Source organism: Symphodus melops (genome assembly GCF_947650265.1).
Source record: "Symphodus melops genome assembly, chromosome: 4".
Lineage (NCBI taxonomy): Eukaryota > Metazoa > Chordata > Actinopteri > Labriformes > Labridae > Symphodus > Symphodus melops.
In genome coordinates, this window is record NC_136694.1 from 4,147,408 (window position 1) to 4,168,871 (window position 21,464).

A 21,464-nucleotide genomic window follows, 5' to 3' on the forward strand; every position below is an offset into this window, starting at 1 on the left:
GAGGTCAGGCAGGGGGAGATACTGTTAGCTAGGATTTAAATCACATCCTTCACAGGGCCTTTTTCTTTGAGCAGCCTGTTTGTAAATGAAGCCAGACACTAATCTGAAAACCAAACCTGGAACGGAGATATCTGACATTCTGCTAAATGAGAACCTCTTACAGGTATGTAAGATAAAGTGAAATAATGACCTTGAGTGATTTAATATATTTTCAGGTTATATGTGGCCCTTGACCTTCAGTAGACCCTGTAAAAAATGAATAGCCAGGTTTCACTGTCATCTGTGGTTTTAACATTTCTACAGTGCTGGAAACGTGTCGTCACCTCAGACTGTGGGCCTGCATCCCTTACACAATACATCCTGAAGAAGACCTCGTCCGGTGGGAAAAAGGTCATTAAGAAAGTCCCCATTCTCTACCAATCCCAAACAGACGTGAATCCAACGCTGCTTTAACGGCATGAAGGAATAATTGGATTTTTGAGTTGTCCTGTCGCATGCGCAATCAAAGCGCAAATGTGTGGCTCCGGAACATGTCTTCATGTGGTTAGTGAACAGAAATGTAGTTTAGTTTTTAGTTTATTGCCGGGATATATATTTAAGATGAAGTCAATAGAACCAGTTTTGTGATTGAGCCCTTTTTTCTACCCAATCAATTCAGTTCAAGGACTGGTTTTCTAAAATTGTCAATAAAATCGTTTCTTTATTTGCAATTTGTCTGCAGCACAGTATAATGATAAAATATGTAAATGGCTCTCTCTTTTTTAAAGTATTTTAAACAGTTAAACCGTATTAAGCCATTGAGAAATGGGGTTTACGAGCAGCACTTGAAGGTGACATGATGCTACGCGCGTAATGGATTTCCCCAGCACTGCTGCTTATTGGGGTCCAGGAGCTGCAGCTGCAGCAGTCCAGCCACATTAAATCTTCTCCAGCACTTGATGCCGGTGACCTTGGCTGACGGAGATCTCCTCTCTCAGCCTTGCGTTGTGCTTCTCCGCTCACCATGGCATCATCAGACGGGCTGGATGAGGATTGCGTGTTGCAGCGGGGGAGATCTCAGAGTGACCCGAGCAGCATCACCGAGGTCCGCTTGGGTGAAGCGCACAGAGCAGGTAAGAGGAGAAGGGGGCCTTAACGCAAGCTGGACATCTCTACCTGTTGGGGTAGAGAACTGTTTGCTTTTGGCTGGTGTTTTAATTGGGAACACATCACGATGTCGGGGTTCGCCTGCAGATCTCATCTGCGGTGATCTCTCTGAATGTGGATGCAACAAACGTAGGTCGCGCTGTAAACGTGCGTCATATAGGCTTCTATCCCTACATGTACCCACATACTGTGCTGTAGGCCTTTAATATAAAATTTCTCCCTTAGTAATGTCCTTCACAACATCATAGCCAATAAATCAGATGGCCTGTATCTGTGTCATGCAGCAGCAGCACATGAGATGTTGGCCAACTGGTGTCTTGTCTTCGTGGAATCCTTTCAGTGGTTGTCCTATATTCATTTCATGACAGTAATAAGATGCACTGATGGGTTGCTTTTGGTTAGTTTCAGGCCTATATGCCCATGAGCAGAGGTTGTCTGTATTACCACCTGTCACTCAACCACGGCCTTGCCCCACTGTCTACCACATATTGCTTCATGTGAATGACATATAAATATTGTTGTTGATGTTTATTTGCAGTTTTTTTCATTTGAGAATAATTAAAACAGATCATCATTAAAGTATTTTTATGATCAATTGTTAAATGCTGAAAAGGCTTTAATAGAAGCTCAGGAGACATCGGCATCTGCTCCACTGGCAACCAAAGCTCAACAGAAGTTCAGCATCATATAAGCTTTTAACATTTACCTTAATATCAGTCAAGACTCCACAGTCACAGGTCAGGGCTGGCAAGAAGCAAGACAACTTGATTGAAGGAAGTCATCATTGTGAAAGCAAATCTGTACACACCCATAATACATTTAAGTGAGATAATTGATCAGAATAATTATACTAAAATCATAATAACTTCCAGATGTAAAAAACTGATGTCTCTGTCTGATGAGGTAGAACGTAAAACTTGGCACCCCACATGGACTGCAGTATGTTTGAGTCGAGGCTGAAGGGAGTGCTGGTTGTGTTTTTGGCTGTTTCCATGGTAACCCAAATGGCAGAAGGCAGCACTTGGCTCTCCAACTGAGTCGACATGGTGTTTATCTGCTTCACTTACTGGTCGTTTTTTTTTTTTCATTGCACTCAGTGATGTACAGCAGCAAACCATTCAAAGTGAAATGCCACTTAGACAGTGAATCGTGTTTATTTGTGAGATAGAAGCACATTTCCTCTGGGAATAGCTGGGCAGGACATAACTGTTGCTCAACAGCTTCCAAGCTGACTTATACACTCTATGCTGTTAGCATTGAGCAATGGAAGGATCAGTTTTTAAACCTTATAAATCACTGATTTTAACTTACAGGCCCACAATGTGGCTGTTCGCCAGCCATCATCGCCCACATGCTGAAGCCTCAACTGGTTTCATGAGAGACTGACAGGAGGAAAACAGATGAGTTTAATAGGGATTTTGTTACTATGCAGCTGTTATATTTGTGCAAATAGGGGGTTCAGTTACTCAATAGTAGTCTGCTGTGTGTGGGGGTTGCAACATAATATATGAGACAGGATTCTTGGCTTCATATTATAGCACACATACTCCACTACACTTTCATTTTCTCCTGTGTGTGATATTACAGTCTGTTTGAACATCAGACCGTTTCACAGGGCGGCTATCTTTAGACACAAGGGCCACAGCAACGCTGCAGAAACGATCTTCACGTTCTCTCTCCAACAGAGAACGCTGTTGTGTTCATGCCCTCCGCTTTCCAATCCAGTGCTCGTCACGTTGTGTGGTTGTTATGGTTACGTAACAGCATTGGTGCATGTGCAACTGTAAGACGACTGCAGGATTGTCCTGGGATATGCACCCTTCACTTCCATCTTAGGCTCCAGGTCAAACACACCTGGTTTCTGTGATGTGCTGTTGCAGATTTGATTCCAAAGCTGATGTTTCCGGTGCAGCGTCAAGCAGACAGGCAATGCAGCAGTGAACCCCCCCACCCCCACCCCCACCACCCCCATCCCCTCCTGCTTTGCTCAACCTCTCCAGACCCAATCCTGCTCGACACTAACCCTTTCATAGCCCTGGCACCGCCACTGCAGCTTTGATCCTGGCACTTGAAGAATCATCCCCATTAAAGGGAATAATAAAGAGAGATCTCTGGTGATGGTATTATCATGGCACCCAGCTGGGCAGTGTCATAGTGCATTAGCTACCCAGGCCATTCTCTCGACTGGTCTTAATAAAGATCTGTCGTATTTATCAGTGGTGTTACAGTTAAACAAATGTAGGAAGAAAATCAATGACTCTTTACAGCATGTGACCGAAAAACACAAACAGAAACGTCACTTCCTATTTAATGCTGAGTCGATGCTTTCTAATCAGAGCTTCATGCAGCTCATTTTCGGAGACTTCTGATTTCACTTCAACACAGATCAAGAAGAACTTGTCCCCCAAAGGCCTTCAGCGCCGTCAGAACAAAACACTAATCTGATTTCAAATCTGTCCATTATGGACTTCTGTAGGTTTCTCCATCTGGAATCATGATAAGCAACCACTTTCTTCAGCACATACAGGTTACATCACTCACTCTGTTCTGGAGGATGCAGAACAGTAAGTGCAGCCAAAACATTGGAGCCTAAAGGTGCAACTCACTCTCCACTCAGATTGTGGCATATGCAGTAGCCGGAAAACAGGATTTTCATGGCTTTCAACAAGCACAGATGCAATGTGACACGTTGTGTGCCTGCAAACAGAACTTGGCATATGGACTCGGATTCTTCCAACTTTAGTAACAGTCTGCTGGCAGTGAAGAACACTGTGATTGAGAGGAGGAAGATTGGTGCATCCATATTAGTTTAATTAAGCTAACATGATTAAAAAAATAATGACCACACTCAATATACTCTGTTATTGGGTTATCCTGCAGTTTTAATCATTTTTAAGGTTTATTTTTTTTGTCTTTTTATGGTGTTTGGAGAGAGACAGGGGATTGATAGGGTAAGAAAAGGTAGCGAGAGAGAGTGGGGAAAGGATGCACCCCAGTTGTAGTTCTTATATTTAGTAGGTTATTTTTAAATGGATATCTTTGATGTGCTTCAAATTGAACTCAAAGCGGCATTTTTCAATTGGAGGATCCTGCAGAGGGATTATGCTTTTGGTAGAAACATTGCACATAGAATATTGTAATGCTTGGGCAACAGAAGGCTACACATTCTGAAAATCAAAAAGGAGAATCAACAGTGACAGGAATCCTGATGGAATAGAAGGGGAGGGTCGGGCAGAGCAGATCAACTTAACTCTTTTGGCTGCCCAGACGCTCTCTGCTTCAGTGATACGTAGGGACGATCTTAGTAACGAATGTCCCTGTTAATTCAATGTTCATTTTAATTTGAGACTAGTCGACTACTTCTAAGATAAGACAACACTTGGAAAAAGTCAAAATCGCATAAGCACGATTTATTCAACACGGCTAAATGGTCCAAAACCATGAACAAGTTCAGCACATTCTTAAGAAACTAAACTGACGGCTATATTTAGCTGCTTAAATGTGGGAGAGATGCATCTAGAAATGACTCGCTGGTGTCATCTCATGTCTGCAGGATTCTCTTCCCTTCATCATCTCACTGAGCTGGTTTTGAAATGTTGTGCTCACATTCACACGTTATTGTTGTGATTTTACCTGCTGGTACGTTCCCAGCACGCAGCTAAACACTCAGCTGTGAATACACAAAGCTCATACTGTGTTGTTGTCTTTGTCCCGACAGTTGAATGAAGGACACTAAGAAAGAAGATTTGCTATGATTAACCTCATTTGACACATTCTTCTTTTGCTTCCCTTCCACCTAAGTTTACCTGAGACTCACTGCAGCTTCTGCTCAGCATTTTTCGCCTTTTGTCTGCTCTCATTATCTCATCCTAAATCAGCCTCATCATGAGAAAATTATACACACTTATGATGCTTGTCTCTCGGGATCAGCGCTGATCAGGGCTCCTTTTGATTCCACACAGGGACTTGTAGTAGCAGAATGGGACGTGACCCTGACTGAACAAGGTTAAACTTAGGTCATATAGGATCCATGAATGAAAACCTACACCGGGACTTCACTCCAAGTGTTTCTTGTTTTGGAATATAAAATCCTGATCATGGTGTAGGGCTGAAAAGTTAATAAATGTTTATTTGTGAGTGTGCCGGTGTTTCACCTTTAGATAATAATTTCCCTCGGGATCAATAAAGTATCTATCTATCTATCTATCTATCTATCTATCTATCTATCTATCTATCTATCTATCTATCTATCTATCTATCTATCTATCTATCTATCTATCTATCTATCTATCTATCTATCTATCTATCTATCTATCTATCTATCTAATGTTAGCATTGTTAGCTGACGCTAACATTAAATGTATATTAAATGTATTCATCAAGTTCAAATGAAAGATCCTTAGAAAATAGGGATTACATTGCTTGTACTCAATAAAATAGGGTCCATGTATTTTGAAGAAAGCCCGAGTTTACTGTAAGTGTATAATTTACCAAATTAAAGAAATGACAATCGCAGCACAAAAGCTGTTTCTGTTGTCAGTCATTTGAAAAGGTTCTGCAGTGTAACGCTCTGGACTCTTCCAAAAATATGAGACTGTAGGATTACAGAACAGCATCTTTTGTGCCTGTGCAGCCTTTAAAAAGCTGCTGAGCAGGGTCAAGAGCACCTGAAAGTGAATAAGTAGGTGAAACTGCAGAAAAAAGACTCTTACTAGCATTGCTAAGAGGTTGTGTATATAAGGTAAGCTGTCACTGTCATAAGGAGACCACTGCGGTAAGCCGACCTCTAACAAGTCGTTGGGACAAATCATTTGCTCAAGGTTGTGCTGTATCGTCGTCATGCGCAGCCATTTACTCAACATTATTCAGAACTATGCTGCAAGGTTTGAGACACGTTGGCGTGAGACTTTAGTGAGATTAGCTTTGAATGAATATTCACTTTATTCCAAATCTCCGAGACGTGCATAAACTCTGCAGTCAGCATTAGGAGAAGCTTTGAAGTTCAATCAAAGGAGGCTAGAACTGGAAAAAAAAAAACACACTTAGAAAAGCAAAATTTGCTTACTCCATTTCTCTCTGAGGCTATTTTTGGAGCTGATGCAACTTCTCAGAGTTTTTTTTTTTCTCATCTTTTTTTAAATGTGGAACAACTGGAAACAGTGATAAAGGATTTAGCATGGACAACGTGTTGATGATTACTGTGGAGCAGCATTGCAGAAGTGACGTGACTCTAATCTCCGACTACAAATGAAAAATGTGACTCTGCTGTAATGCTAATAGGCTGTGACATCATTGAGTTTTACCCTTGAATCTCTGGTGCAGCATTGATTTTTTTTTTATTAGCCAACTAAGACACAGTGGCTCCTTTAAAAGCACCGACTGTATCTGATGCCAACTTATCTCTCGTGTCATTATGCACCAGGCACTGATGTCCCTGCTTCTTGCTGACTGCAGTTCCCCAGGGAGCAGCACAGAAGCTGGACAAAACATGACAGCAACGTCTTCGACCAATGTAATGAGAACAAAACGTCACTATTTAGAAGAGTTGCACACTGTACATGTAGGGCTGTCTGGTAGCCAGAGGTGGCATGTCTTTTGAAATCCATTTGGCCATCCCTGGAGCAGCCCTCAAACCCTTAACTTGCAATTTCATTAGAAGTGGGGCTTGTGCTAAAATCAAGTATTTGGACCTGTGTTAAAACAGATTGCTTTCTTTGCATTGCAATGTGGCACATTTCCTTTTGTTTAAACTTCAAATTGTGACTTTGGACATGCATCTTATTGTTTTAAACCTGAAAAAGTTAAACTGAGAAGATTTTCAATGTTGCTATGCTGTTATATATAACATTTTAAAGTTATTCTCAAGAATATAGAATCTGTATGATACTGTGTTTGTAGTAAAAGTGGACATGATAAGTGGAGATAGAAAGGGTAAATATCTTTTGTATACGCGCACAAACTTCTCACCACCCCTGCAAGGTCAGTGCCCCAGTCAGAAGTCAGGAGCAAGAACTTTAAATATGCTGATGTCCCAATCTTCTCCTGACTCACACCAATTCACTGCATACTTTTTAAGTGAAACATTTGATTATAAATCTTTAAGAGGACCAGGCATATTTTGCTCATTGAAATCAGTGTTGGAAGACACTTATGTAGTTGTATGAATAATGTATTTTGGGAGACATCTTTCAGGGCGCACTCACACTCAGCTCCTTTTCAACGTACCATGCCGAAGCCAATCGTCTCCCCTCCCCAGCCGCCACGCTGGCCTGCACTCAAACGTTACCTCTTGTACACACATCATAATTAGTGTAGTTCTTGATGAGCACACCTGGACGTTTTGTGAGGAAATAGAATATTTGGAATTTGCACAATTCATTTGAAATTCTTTTTTTTTTCAAGGTTGGATCATCACTTCAAGTGTATGTCGTGCAAAAGAGATGATAAGAACAAAACACAATCATGAGTCATTATTTTGACATTTAAGGTGTCTGCAGTGACTCATGTTGTCAACTCAATGCACTGAGTAACATGAAAACACTCCTCTCTAAAATATCCATTAGCTGTTAAATAGCTGCCAAAGGCTGTAAGATAGGGGCACGCAGTATTGTCTCTGGTCTTGTCTTAAAGTGGAGATCATGACTGAAACTTTAGTGATGTTGTGGTTTATTTTGAACCCTTTCATTCAGATGCGGCTCCTTTAAACACTCCTGGATTATTCAGTCATGCAAGGCGGAGGTCGATTAAATGTCATGTTCATGACGCGTACCCGTAATTGTGCAAGAGCAACCGTACCATGCTGAGGCGCACCTCTTCCAAAGGTGTCAAGGAAGTGCATCCTTGAAAGGTACAGAGCAGTCAACGGATTGCCCAAAATATTTTGCCCAAAAGTTTTTCTTGACTTTGACGACTGGTAAATAATAAATGGACTGAGACAGCGCTTTTACTTTATCTGATTACTCAAAACACTTCTGACACTACAATCCCACACTGATTGCAGAAGCTGCGATACGGAAACGTGCCCAACTGCCCGATGGTAACACGAAATTCACACACATTCACACATTGCTGGAGCAGTTTGTGCTTCAGTGTCCTGACCAAGGCTACTTCCACATATGACTACTTGAACTGGAAATCAAACCCTTGACAGATATCCCACTTTACCACTGATCCACTCACTGATGCAAAAGCTTCCAAATATTGGTCATTGTCATCTAGTTCTAGGCATTTACGTTTGTCTTGAGCTCTGGTTTAATTTTCCACCTGCATGAAATAAAGGAGAATGACTTCGATCTCAAGGGATACTGATGATCACCAGAGGAACAGCATAATAAATAAATAAATAAATAAATATGACTTCTGTTTAAAGGTAGGGCTTCCCTTTCAGAGAGCACATCTATTGCACATAGATGGGTAGTCTTTGTCTCCATGTGCAGATTTGATTCAACAGCAGCACAAACAGAAATGGTTTACTGTACGACCCCCCTCCCCCTCCCCCCCTTCACAAACAAGCACACACTCACCCTGCTGTCTCCCCTCCCCCAACTAAACACGGGATCTTCTGACAACAAGGATGTCACGCATGCAGAAATTAAACTGCTCTGATTTGTGTTCTTACAAGGTGAAGCCATGAACTAAGACATAAACATCTTTTGTTTACTGCCTGTATGGATTATCATGGATGCTCTTCTGCATGTGTGCCTTTGTATTGTGCATCCTTTAGGTTTTATATGCAATTAAATGATTGCAGTAATGAAACAGTAAGGGTTAGGAAACGTGTCTGAGGTTAGACGCTCACATGCCATGATATGGTTTATTAGGCTGTTTACTACAGAGTGTGTGGCAGAGGCACAGATCTACCCAGTGACTGGGCTTGGCATGTTGGGGGGAACTACTTGACTTAAGCTGTCAGCCATTTACTCATAATGCATCTTTTATGAATGTTTCATGTGCTGACCTAATTCCTTTCAGAGCGAGTAAGAGCAATATGTTGCACATGAGAACACAGCAGAGCTTCCAGCTGATCCTTTCAACATAGGAAAGGCCAGACACATGGAAACAGAGCTGTGATATGTGCACTTGGATGCCCCAGAAAGGCAACAATAACGGATGTATACCAACACAGTGGAGTTATTTTCAGATATACTATTATTGTTATCTTTTTTTAATCTACACTGCATCCTATAGAGACAGAGACGGGGAATAGACGGAGTCTAGTGAGAGCTTAATCACAAAAGACACGATTTCCACTGTAGCACGTGTAATTAAAACAAACACTTCAGCCCACAGCAGAGATAGAGGGACTGATCACTGCAGACTGGAATCTCTCAGCAATGTAAATGAAAGTGGAGGGGGGGTGGGGGCAGCAGCTGCAAAAATCTGTCTGCTGGAACTGCATGCTGGATGCAGGCCCGAAAGGGTTCAAACACAAAGAAAGCTGCTAATCAGCAATGAGCTGTTCTGGTCTGATTCAGAAAACCCTAAAAAAAGTCAGGCATTCAAAAAGTATGGCTGTTTAGAGGAAACCAAGAGTCCCTGCAAAAAACACAGAGAGGGGTAATTTACCTTGTTACAGATAAGTGGTGTCTTTCAGACTTTAGCCTCGCTTGTAAAGACAAAGCTAACACTGTTGGTTAAGACATTCAAAGAGTCATCAGGCAGCATGTTGTGGTGTGCTGATTTATTTTTATAGCCAAAATCAGCTTACTAGAATACATTTAATATTTCTTAGTTTACGCTCAGATTTTTTACTGTCATGCATGTTTACATCGGCTAATTAGCATATTAGCATTTCAAAGCACTTCGCTGAGGAATAACCTGAAGGCTCTGCTAACATGACTTCAGACTTTTAATCTTGTTTTCTGTCAGTAACCATAAATACAAAGGAGGGAGTATTAGTGCCATGTTAAAGTTAAAACTATATACAACTTAGAGATTAAAGATGTCAAATTTATGAGATATTACATTTGTAAATTAGGCTCTGGATAAAATTAATATTCTGAAAGTTTCTATCAGATGAGCAGCCATCTGCCTTTGAGAAGATAATGAAAGGGTGTCTCTCAGAGCCATTTCCTCTGCTACGAGTTCAGTGCATCTAGTTCATCTTTTCAGGCTCCTGATATTCATGACACTGTGATGCCGATGTGCCAAAAGATGAACTATTTCTATATTTGTGAAAACTTCACAAGATGCCTTCCTTTTTTTTTTCTTTCTTACATTCGGCTGCTGATCTTCTGATGTACCTCTATGCTAAAACAAGGACTTACATCTCTTAAATGGATGACTGCGCCCTTAAACTCCTTTGTGCATACAGATGCACCAATTTCATCAGCTGGTTCTGATTTCTGATTATTTTAAAGCTCTGATGTGTCCATTACCAATTGGCCATTACATATTTCATTTTTTAAAGAAATATAATTGACAGCAAATTTAATGTAAATTCAATATTATGTGTATAATAAATTGCTGACTGGTAATCAGGCTAATTGTATATTTTGAAAAATGTCAAAGTGCACCAGGTCACAGGACCATCTGTCATTCTCATGGTTAATTAAGCCTCCAGTAGCTCTCGCCTGTCCGCCTCTTTCTTTCTCACCGCCTAGGTCAACAGTATCTGTGTCTGCAAAGACATCTTATCTTCTTTAATATCTGTTCATTAACAAAATCCATTCATTGATGATGTTCCCTACAACATGACTCATCTCCCTGCAGGCCAAACTTTGAATCGCTCTCTCTCAAGCTAAGGTTTGATCATTAAGTGTCCCATGTGAAACACATCAGAAAAGATCGATCCCACCTCCATAGAACAAACAAACAAGGCTGCTTTCTTCTCCTCTCCAGAACTACTTTTTTACAAATGTGCATTGTGATGTTATTTCAGCAAAACTTAATCCACATTGATTGTAATTAATGTGAAATTGGTTTATTTTTCTGTGGGTTCATTCCACTGACGCCCGAATATCTGCTGTGTCCGATTAGAGAATCTACTGTTGAAGTGAGACTCAATGGATGAACGTGCAAAACTCCTAGCCACATGGAAAATGAATGAAGATGAGATGCATGGCCAATAAAAAACCCGGTTTGTAATGATAAAAAGCTTAATGCAAACGGGTGAAGTTTTTCCCTTTAACGTTGCAGATATGAAACCTGCACGTAAAGAAAGTCTTGTCAGGAAGTGGTCCAATACTTACTGCTGGCTTCACCTGGATTACGGAGAAATTACCATCTGTTCCCACAGGACATACAGTATATCATCTGTCAGACGATGATTACTGCACCACTAGAAACCACGTTTTATTTCTCACACATGCCCATGTCATTTTTGCGATTATCTAAAGCAATCCTTCGATGTATTTGGTCAGCATAAATACATTTTGTTCAACGTTTTTATCACTTATGACCATAAAGGTCATATTTTACATTTTTGGTGAGGGCTGGTTATCTGATCAGTTTATGCTTTCATGTGTTGTAACCTGGACACCAGTTTTGCTCGGCATCACAAATGTATTAGGAAAAATCACAACGTTTCAGTCTCTCTGACCCTTTGTCAAGGAACCAAATGTTATAATTTTTTTTCTTTCTATCCGTGATGCCAAGCAAGAGAAGTGTGCATAGTGTTTCAGTGTGATAGGCACCTACTCCATCAGATAGACGTGTGAACACCTCGTTTAAAACAGTGTATAGTAGCCTAACAGAAACCATGCTTTATTCATTTATCAGGGAAGTGAATGTCAACATTTGAAAGAAGGGACTTGTCTTATTGCTACTGTATTTGCTTTTGACAAAAGTGTGCTCTTGAATTGAACTGATTTCTAACATTTTATAATGAACAACAAAGAACACCATGAATGTGCCCTTCTGCTAAATATAGACAGTGCCAAGTCCAACCTGGCTTCCTCCCAACCTTGAAACATCCCCGATGGAGGAATCCCAGAAAAGCATTTAGTCTGCAGCTCACGCACTCCGAGTCGACGCTGTGTCTTCCCCTCTGCTACAGTCCTCTGTCTGTCATTGTGATGCTGCATTGGCTCGCAGGCTGCACAGGCCGGGGCCGGACCTGATGAATGATTCAGCAGATTAAAGGGGAGCTGTGCTGGAGTGTTGCAGAGGCAGAGTTTTATGAACACTATGATTTATGTTTTTCAAAGCTGGCAGCACAGTGTAATGTCTGTTTTGGAGTTAAAGGTCAAACACTTCATTTAGCACAGTCAGTCTCCTACTTACTGCTTATGGAGTAGCTCCAGAGGCAGATGTGACATCCTTGGCTGTAACGTTGTGGATTTTAGTTTTCATGATAAATGAACCAGTTAAACAAACTGATCTTTTTAAGGCTAAATAGTATTATTTTATTCTTTTATTTTATTATTTTAGTCTTTTTTGTTTGCTTTGACTTTGTTCATACGATACGACAGACCTACACTTTTATTTTGTGATGTAATATTCTTAATGTAATAGATAGCGTAAAGCAGTCGATGTAACGAATGAAAAGCTTTATTGCCCAGAGGGGATTTGCCTTGCACAGAGAGCATAAAAACACAAACAAACATTTACAAGACAGCACCAAAGAAGGAAAGCAAATAAAACACACTAAGCATCACATGATTAAAAGAAGTATTTCAGTAGTAAGTTAGATAAAGTGCAGAGTGCCGAGTACATTCTGTATAATCAGAGCTTGTTAAGGAGCTGGATGCTGCGGGGTACAAATGATGTAATGCCTCTTTCAGTCTTCATCCTGGTAATTCTGAACCTGCGCCCTGAAGTCAAGAGTTCATACTCCGACTGACGGGGACGCAGAGGGTCAGCTGTGATCTTGTTGATATATAAGCTGATATACAAGATAAGCAGCAAAAGAAATAAGCTCCAAACGGCTGTAAATCTGAAAGTCTGGGACTCCACCATTTTTTTTTGCTGTGCGTGTAACTAAAATGTGGCGACAGATAAAAACACCTTTTCAGGTGAGCCTGATATTGATGCACTCTCCTTTTGCAGCACTGCCCCTCAATTTCCACGTAGTCCGTGCACACCACGGTCCATCTGCTCCTATGCTGCTCTTCAGTTAATACCAATTCTCTCAATACACTCATCACTGTTGTTCTCAGTGAGTTTGACTATGAGCACTGATGTTTTTATCTTTTTCACAATGATGCTGATTTGCAGAGAAGGTCACACCTTTTGACTAATGCATGCCCATTATCTTATATTACATACAGCTCGGGAGCTTTGAGGTGCCGTTTGTGTGGAGGTGTGGATAATATTAAAGCATCTATAAAGTTATTGTTTTAATGTTTCGTCAGTGGCCACCCTGAACATTATGTCATCTTATGCTTCAGTTACTGTGCTGCTTCTGAACACGAACTCTCTGAACCATCACCGAGAACATGCATGCTTTGTGGTTGAGGTTTGCAATTATCTCTAAAGTGCTCTGCAGCGAATTGTTCGAATGGACACTCAACAACTGCAGGTTTGAGCTGTTTTACTGCTGATGAGGACGTTTCTCCATTTTCTGTCAACTCCCATGTGACTGCAAAACACTTAAAAGACCCAGCTTTCCCCTCAGAAAAGAACGGCCCACAGTGTTTTTTTTAAGTCCATCTAAACGTGAAACTCACATACACACATAGTATAGATCATTAGTGGTTGCTGTTATTGATCCTACAGTCCTGCAACAGAAGATATGTCTTTTCAACACTGATTTGAAGTAATTCAGTGTCCTCTGTGTGTGTGTGTGTGTGTGTGTGTGTGTGTGTGTGTGTGTGTGTGTGTGTGTGTGTGTGTGTGAAATAGCATCCAGCCTTTGCTAATTAAAGACTTTCAGGTTGTTGTGGATGAAATTTGGCTTTTTCCCCAAAGTTACTGTTTTGCTGTGCAGGATTTTGGTCTTCATTTAAAGTATTTATTCATATGTATGCGTACAAAAACCTTCCATAGCTGGACTCCAAAATGAGGCTCTTTGAACAGATTATTAATATAATATAATATAATATAATATATTAATAATGTCATCAGACATGTTCTGTATAAAATTTTAGACAAGCTACAAGTACTTTTTATAATATCATAGGCCTTCCATTTCTGCTGACAGTACATTAACACTGTACACCAACATTTATCTTTCTTGGTGGTAAGAATGCAAACAACTCGAAACAACCTTCAAGTCAATTTCAGGATATGAATTTAAAAGCAAAAGCAGTCGTCATAGTTTTAAAAGTGAATTGCTCTCCGTCTATTACTGCATTTCCACAGGTCCTTTTCATCGAATTTGTGAATTTCACTGTATCAATTTAATGCCAGTATACGGATGTGTACTGTTTGTGTTTTAACTGCACAGGGACTACAAATGTAAACTAGCTTATAGCTAACTCTGGCACAGCTAACAGGCTGCACACTGCCAAAATAAACAAATAAATATCAAATAAAACACACCACAAATAAAAGACATATGCTGCAAAACTAGCCAGCATCCTAACATCAGGTACGCTGTGAAGACGTAAACGACTAAATCAAAAAGACACATATTGAGATAACGGCTGCATGAAGACAAATACTTCATATCCAGAACAGATTAAGACTTAAGGTAGAGAGTGTGGGAGACGAGGAAGTGATGTTTTGTTTGGATAGGAAAGTAGGATAAGTGACAACAGAGAGGAATGTTGAAATAAAGCCAGCTGTAAGTCTATTTGCATTCTTGATGATGTTCTATTGCATCGCACCTTATGTTAGTGCCGTTGTTTCGTCTTTTTGCAGCACAGTCTCCTTCATTTACAACATGTTTCAGCTGTTGCATCATTAATGTCAGTAGTCATACTCACCACAGAAACAGCTGCTCGCTCAGAAAATGATCATTTAGCAGAAGTGAGTGTAAAACATGAGCCATTAAAGCTACTCAAGCTTCTGTTACGTGAACATTGCGTTACTGCAGGGGCTTCACATTTCTTCATCGTCGGGCTGGCAGGCTGCAGGTCGTGTGTCACTTTTTATTAACTCACAGTTTGCATTGTCCACACCTCTATTGGGAATACCATCCATCCTCTGCCATATTAAATGAAGAATGGTAAATATTAAATGAGATTCATGCTCACTGAGTGGCCTATACACCATTGTTTATATTGTTTGCTTACTGCTCAGTGTGTCCCGGAGGAGAAATCCAGCCTCTGACTTTGATCATCTGTGATGAGGCTCAGCCCTTCCTGCTGTTAATGTTCAAGTGGTGCTGTAGGAAATCGATCTGAAACCACAAAGCCTCTGTTTACCGCCCAAATGATGTTGTCAGAATAACTAATAATAAGTCCCCTGAGGTGGAGAGGTGAGTGGAGGAAAAACGCTTTTATAAGTAACAAAAAGCCCAAAAAACCCCAGCACCCAACAACAGATCTCTATTATTCCTGAACAGTGTATTTGTTTCTTTTATAATCCGTGCTATTGATGGTGCTATAATACTACAGGTATACTGTAGTAGCACCTTGACATTTTCACAAAGCTTTGTTGTGATGTGTTTTTGATATCAGGACTAACATGGAAATGTCTATGTCAGTTGGTCTCTGCTATACGTTCGCCGGTTTTGGCTTTCAAGGCTAAAATTGCTCATGCTGTTTCTATTTAAGTTTATAAAAGAATACATATTTCTATTCAGTTATTTCTGTTTGTACGAGACAAGCCGATAAAAGAGGTTTGTGATAAGGTCACCTTTTATCACAAAAAAGTCAAGGGGATGCAAACTAAACCATGACTTTAAACAACACTTGGCATATGAATTCTATATTTCCTATAATTAACAAAAAGAAAGAAATCAATCAATCAATCGTCCTTTTCACAAAAATGAAAAACACCAACGTCAGATCAACTGTACAGACGTAACGGCAGATGATGGAGCATTCATAAAGCTATTTTTTTGGGGAGGCAGAAGATCAGTCATAAGGAGTTGGGTTAGGAAACTAAGGGTCTCATGGTTGAAGTCCCGATGCGGACCAAAAGTATGGAAGTGGTTCTTGCTGTGCCCTTGAGCAAGGGACCGAACCCTCAACAACCCATGTCTGTCATTAATAGAAGGTAAAACCAGAATTTCCCCCTCAGGGATTAATACATAAATAATAAAGTCATGAGTTGTAACAATGAGGCGGGTCATGGGTCAATACTTGAAGGGGAGAAAGTCATTACGATGACTGATGATAATTACTGGTCGGAGGAATCTAAGCTGACCAATAAAGGAATATCAATCAAATAAAAATATGTCAATAACTAAACTGGTGCAAACAACAACCGAGGTAATGAAATGCACTCAAGATGATCTCCATCTTCTCTGAGCAGTGGTGATTCTCTGTTGGGGCCCTGTAAGCGAAAATCAACCAGCGTTCATCACCATCACGTCTGCTAGCGTCACGATGTTTCCTCCTTTCTCTACTGTAGATTCTCATTTTTCTTGGTTGACATTCATGCAACACTCAGCAGTGCAACGATGGGGCTCCAGGTTTTTCTCCTTTTGTTGTAAAATGTGCACATCTTGGGCCATGTTTAAGTTTGTTAGACCTCAGAGGCCCCCTACTGGTCTGGGGCCCCAACAATTCCCTGCCTTGCCTGTTGACAAGAAGCACTTCTTTTTTAAAGATTGATTTTTTGGCTGTTTGTGCCTTCGTTGGAGAGATAGGATCGTGGATAGAGACGCAGGGAGAGAGAGTGGGGATTGGCATGCGGGAAAGAAGCCACAGGCTGGATTCAAACCAGGGCCGCCCACGCACACTAACCACTGCGCCACCAGCGCCTGATAAGAAGTGCTTCAGTCTATAAGGAATACACTTCATGACAACAAAGGATGAACTTAAAAAAGGACCTGTGGATCAGATGGAATGCAGCTTATTTGGTTTATGTGTTTTTCACTCGCTGACATTTTTTATTTATAATCTACCCGATTGACTGTAAACACTCTAATACCAGAGACTAAAGAGTTTTAAATAACGCTCAAAAGAGAGTTTATTATAGTCTTGTCTGTCTGTCTGTCTGTCTGTCTGTCTGTCTGTCTGTCTGTCTGTCGACATAAAATAAACTCGAAAGCTTTTTTTGTCATTGCACAATGAAATTAAAGATGTTTCACCTTATAGTGCACAGGCATGCAGGCAGAGGGATGATGTGTATGTAAAAATACGTACATGTACTGAGCTGTAAAAAGTAACCTGCACATGTACAGATGATTGCACAGTCAGAAATGTAAACATTGCATATGAATGTGTATTCTGCTGTAGAAAGATAATGATTTGTACAGTGTTCAAATAGTCCAATAGTTTTTTTCCTTATCTTAATTAGGAATATTTATTATAAACTCATCTCATCTTTTATTTACAACCACAGAATCTAAAAAAACATAAATTAGACATACACTCTCAGTCAGTGCATGGAGGTCCAACTGCAGGGCTGCTTTACTGTTTCCAGCTGTAGGATGGATACTACTTTACTCAATCTGTTAGTTTTCATAATGTCACCTCCAAACCCTGTTACTGATGTTTAACAAAGTCACCTATTGCAGAAATAACACTGTGAATGAGTGTGTGTGTGTGTGTGTGTGTGTGTGTGTGTGTGTGTGTGTGTGTGTCTACGTCATTTGTAATCTATCTTAATCTACTGTAGTTGCTACAATGCTCAGACTGCTGTACAAAGTGAGTGTGTGCCAGTTTATTTGGACGCCTCCTCCCGTCCGGAGGGGCGGGGTCCACATGGCATATCAACAGTATCGTTACTCACAGCCTCTCTTTCGCTCACACTGTCGTGTCGCTGCCCGTCCCGGTTTACTCTCCACTTACTACAGCTGTTTGTGTCGTAGACTTCTGGTAGTCTGAAACGCACCGCGGCTCAGGATCCCTCCGTGACCGCCTGGGAGCTCGTCGTCAGGTTGTTGTTTTTGTTTTTTTGTTTTTGGATCAAATGATGTGAATACCGAATGCTGCACGAGGACTGGGGATCAGTTGTCCTATTATATGTGAGTGAGACCTTGATTTTATATCTTATTTTAACACAAAGCATTGAGCATGAAATGTGACTGTCAGGAGTTTCAATTCACGTCCGTACCGAGACTACTTCGTGGTGCTACTTTCACCAAAACCCTCCCTTAGTTAAATTCCTTTCTAATACTTGAGGTTTGTGGTAAAACATGTTTACAATTTGACTTTTAAATGTGTGTAAATTTATTGTGTGCACGCAAAGTTCTCAATATGGGGATAAGTGAATAAACCGGTTTGTGGTCTTTTCCAAAATGTGACTTTTTTGCAGCTCATCTCTCATCACCAGACACTTTATTAAGTATTATGTATCAATGCAATAAGAATGTCAAGTTTGCATTAACCTAATAGTGTTATTCAGTAATGAAGTAAAGTAATAATATGCATCATATTTTTTTTGTCTGAAATATTTTATTTCTAAATTTCATGATTGTCTACATTTATATTTAATATTAATGAGTTTTATTACATTGACTTCAGTAAAATAAATGTGCTAACGTTTTTATCCTACCTTCTTCTTAGATCGTGTTCATTTTGTTATAAACAGAACCTCTTCCCCCTGTGAAGTCTCTATCTAAGAAACAACTCTGGAGTTTAACCATCGTGACATCAAGTTAAAGTAAATGTAGGTGATGAGGATGTTGGGGCACTGGTCGTATTCAGTGCAGCGGCAGAGAGCTGTGCTTTAGGCTACACATACTGTATCTATCTGCACGGAAAAAAATGTGTCAGTGTTCACTCCTGCGCTAACACAAGAATTAATATTTCAGCATAACTTACAAATTAAATATACAGCAGCTCACTCCCTGACTTACATTATGCATCGTTGCATGCTTGGCTGTGATTGGCTGCAGCTCACCATCTCTCTGTGTGGCAACAGTCATCTCATCCACCCAGCAACTCCCTATTCCTCATGCTGTGATGATTCTCTGCCTCCAAGGGCCTTTTCTGCAGCATCCAGCGTGGTAGCCATGGCAACGGCAGCCTGACCCTGGGTGTGTGCATGCTGCTGCAGTTACTACAAGCTTGACCTGAATTCCTCACTGCATCCGAGGCAGACACACATGACTTGGGCGACTGACCTGCTTCTCACTGCAGGCAGTCAAGAAGCTTCTTTGGGAGGAGCTGATGGACTCAACCATCGTTGGCCTCGCGTTCTGAGTAGTCTGTGTATGTTATCTAATGTGCATCTCTCACTTCTAATCATTTGCATTTGTAAATGCATTGAGAATAAATGCCTTCTGCCTGCAGCCTCTGTAGGCAGAAGAATCAGAGAGTGGAGTCTCTGATTGGCGGCTTTTAGAAAACCTAGCGAGATTTTCACTTGATAAAAAACATCTCTGGTTTCAGCTTCTCCAGCTGTTTTGTTTGTCTTATTGTTCGTCTCACTAAATTATCAATCTGGAACACGTATGAATTTTTAAAACAGAATATTCTCAGCAAGCAGCAATGGTCGAAGGAAAAGCAGATTGAGATCATGGCACACTTTTAGTTTTCTTTTCTTAATGAATTGGTTTTATGTATTTTACTGACAACAAGCAAAACTCCTGATTCTCTTTGAGCTTGTTTTATGTTGATGCTGTGTTCAGGTAGATACTCGTACTTTCAGAAACATTTGACACACCTTAAAAACATACTATCATGTATCTTTTTATATATTTTTACTTGGGATGTAACGATTCACTCAACTCAATTTTTAACTGTCTCACAATTAATCTTTCAATCTCTCATTTTAACTTATTCATTTACATTAATAAGGGTGCAGTGATTAGGAGGTTCCTGGTTTGAATCCCCGTCGGCCAGGCAGCAGCCTCTCTCTGTGTGCAGTTTGCATGTGTGGGTTCTCTCGGCTGCTCCGGCTTCCTCCCACAGTCCAAAGACATGCTGCTGAGGTTCACTGGTGACTTTAAATTGCCTGTGGGTGTGAATGTGAGTGTTGCTGGTTATCTGTCGCTACATGTCAGCTCTGTGATTGACCGGCGAACAGTCCAGGGTGTAACCCCGCCTCTCACTTACAGACACCTGGGATTGCCTCCAGCACCCCACGACCCCAAACAGGAAAAAAGCATTATAGGAAAAGGATGGATGGGTTTTCATTCATCGTGTTTACGTCTGATAAATTCACGTGACGCAGATGTAAAACCAACGAGTAATCCTGTTGATATCAATCAAAAGAATCATAACTCAGATTTTTGCCATAATCGAGCCGCTACAATCAGTGTTGGAAACATTTGAGTGAGATTGGAGATATGGATTTTAATTGAGTTGACATAGGATATTAGGATATTACTTTATTGATCCTCAATTGGGAAATTCAGGACATATTTGAAACAGTAAAGAGTGACTTCCATTTTCTATTTTTGAGGCTGTGAATGGTTAGTGTCTGGATACATTTAGTTTATGTTGAACATTACACATTACTTCCCAGCATACACGTTCCACTAGGTTCCAGTCACGAGCACCAAGTTGACTATATTCCCTTAAGTACATTTTTATTGGAGCATTATTGAAGACACAAGTTTGAAAATGTGAATCAGCTCATATTTCAAAGTCGAACAACATCATTGCTAACCCATTAGCTTCCATAAGACAGAATCCTTCATTAACATTTGATCACTTGTTAATAAAAGTTGTATCTCTATCTCTCCTGACTTTGGCCCGTAGGAGCCGCATCACCCCGACTCATAGTTCGCGTTTTCATTGTGTTAAACTAGAAGCTGGTTGTGGGGACATGTAAAGGAGTTCATTCATGGGCTAAAGTCCAACTCTGCTAACAGAAAAAAAAAAAAAAGACATTCATTTAGCGTTCCTTGTACAGCCCACTGCTCAGCTGCAGGCTCCCTGAGGTGTCAGCTTGGTGTTGTTGGAGCCAGACTGTGTGGGAGTGCTTATTTCTGTCCTTTCTCAAAGGAACCTCTAAATGTCTAACTCCCTCTCGCTTTGCTGCTCGATGCAGAAGTCAGCTGGGTGTGTCTCGAGTTCTCCTGTCGGTCCGTCTGTGTGATGCCTCCTGCACATCCTTTCCCTGAGCAGCACTAAGTACCAACTAGCAGGAATAGCTATCGACTAACGGTCGCTGCTAATCAATCAATCAGAGCATCTTCACTCTATTAGTCAAGCAGTCGATTAGCAGATCTGCAGTGATCGTTTGAGACATATTTAAATCTATAGTGTGAAGGATTCTTCATGGCGTATCGTTTTTATTTAAATAACAAGTAGCCTGAATTTGTCACCTTCAGTCCGTCAAAGCTATAATGTGCAACTTCTCCCAACTTTGCATATTAAGGGACAATAAATAGTAGTACCATCACCAGTATAGTGTGAGTGGTTAAACAA

General features: G+C 40.6%; 1 protein-coding gene across 3 annotated transcripts in view; it reads left to right on the forward strand.

Annotated features, from left to right (window-relative positions):
- Positions 1–843: 843 nt before the first annotated feature.
- phactr3b (phosphatase and actin regulator 3b) overlaps positions 844–21,464 on the forward strand; it is a 51,448-nt gene continuing 30,827 nt past the window's right edge. For 2 of the 3 annotated variants that reach the window (XM_079341128.1, XM_079341129.1), the window contains exon 1: positions 844–1,112. In XM_079341128.1, the coding sequence (XP_079197254.1) occupies positions 1,004–1,112 (109 nt within the window). In that variant the 5' untranslated portion in view covers positions 844–1,003. Of the gene's footprint in view, positions 1,113–17,838; positions 18,110–21,464 lie in introns of those variants that run through there. The other variant, XM_079341130.1, reaches the window with a different exon arrangement.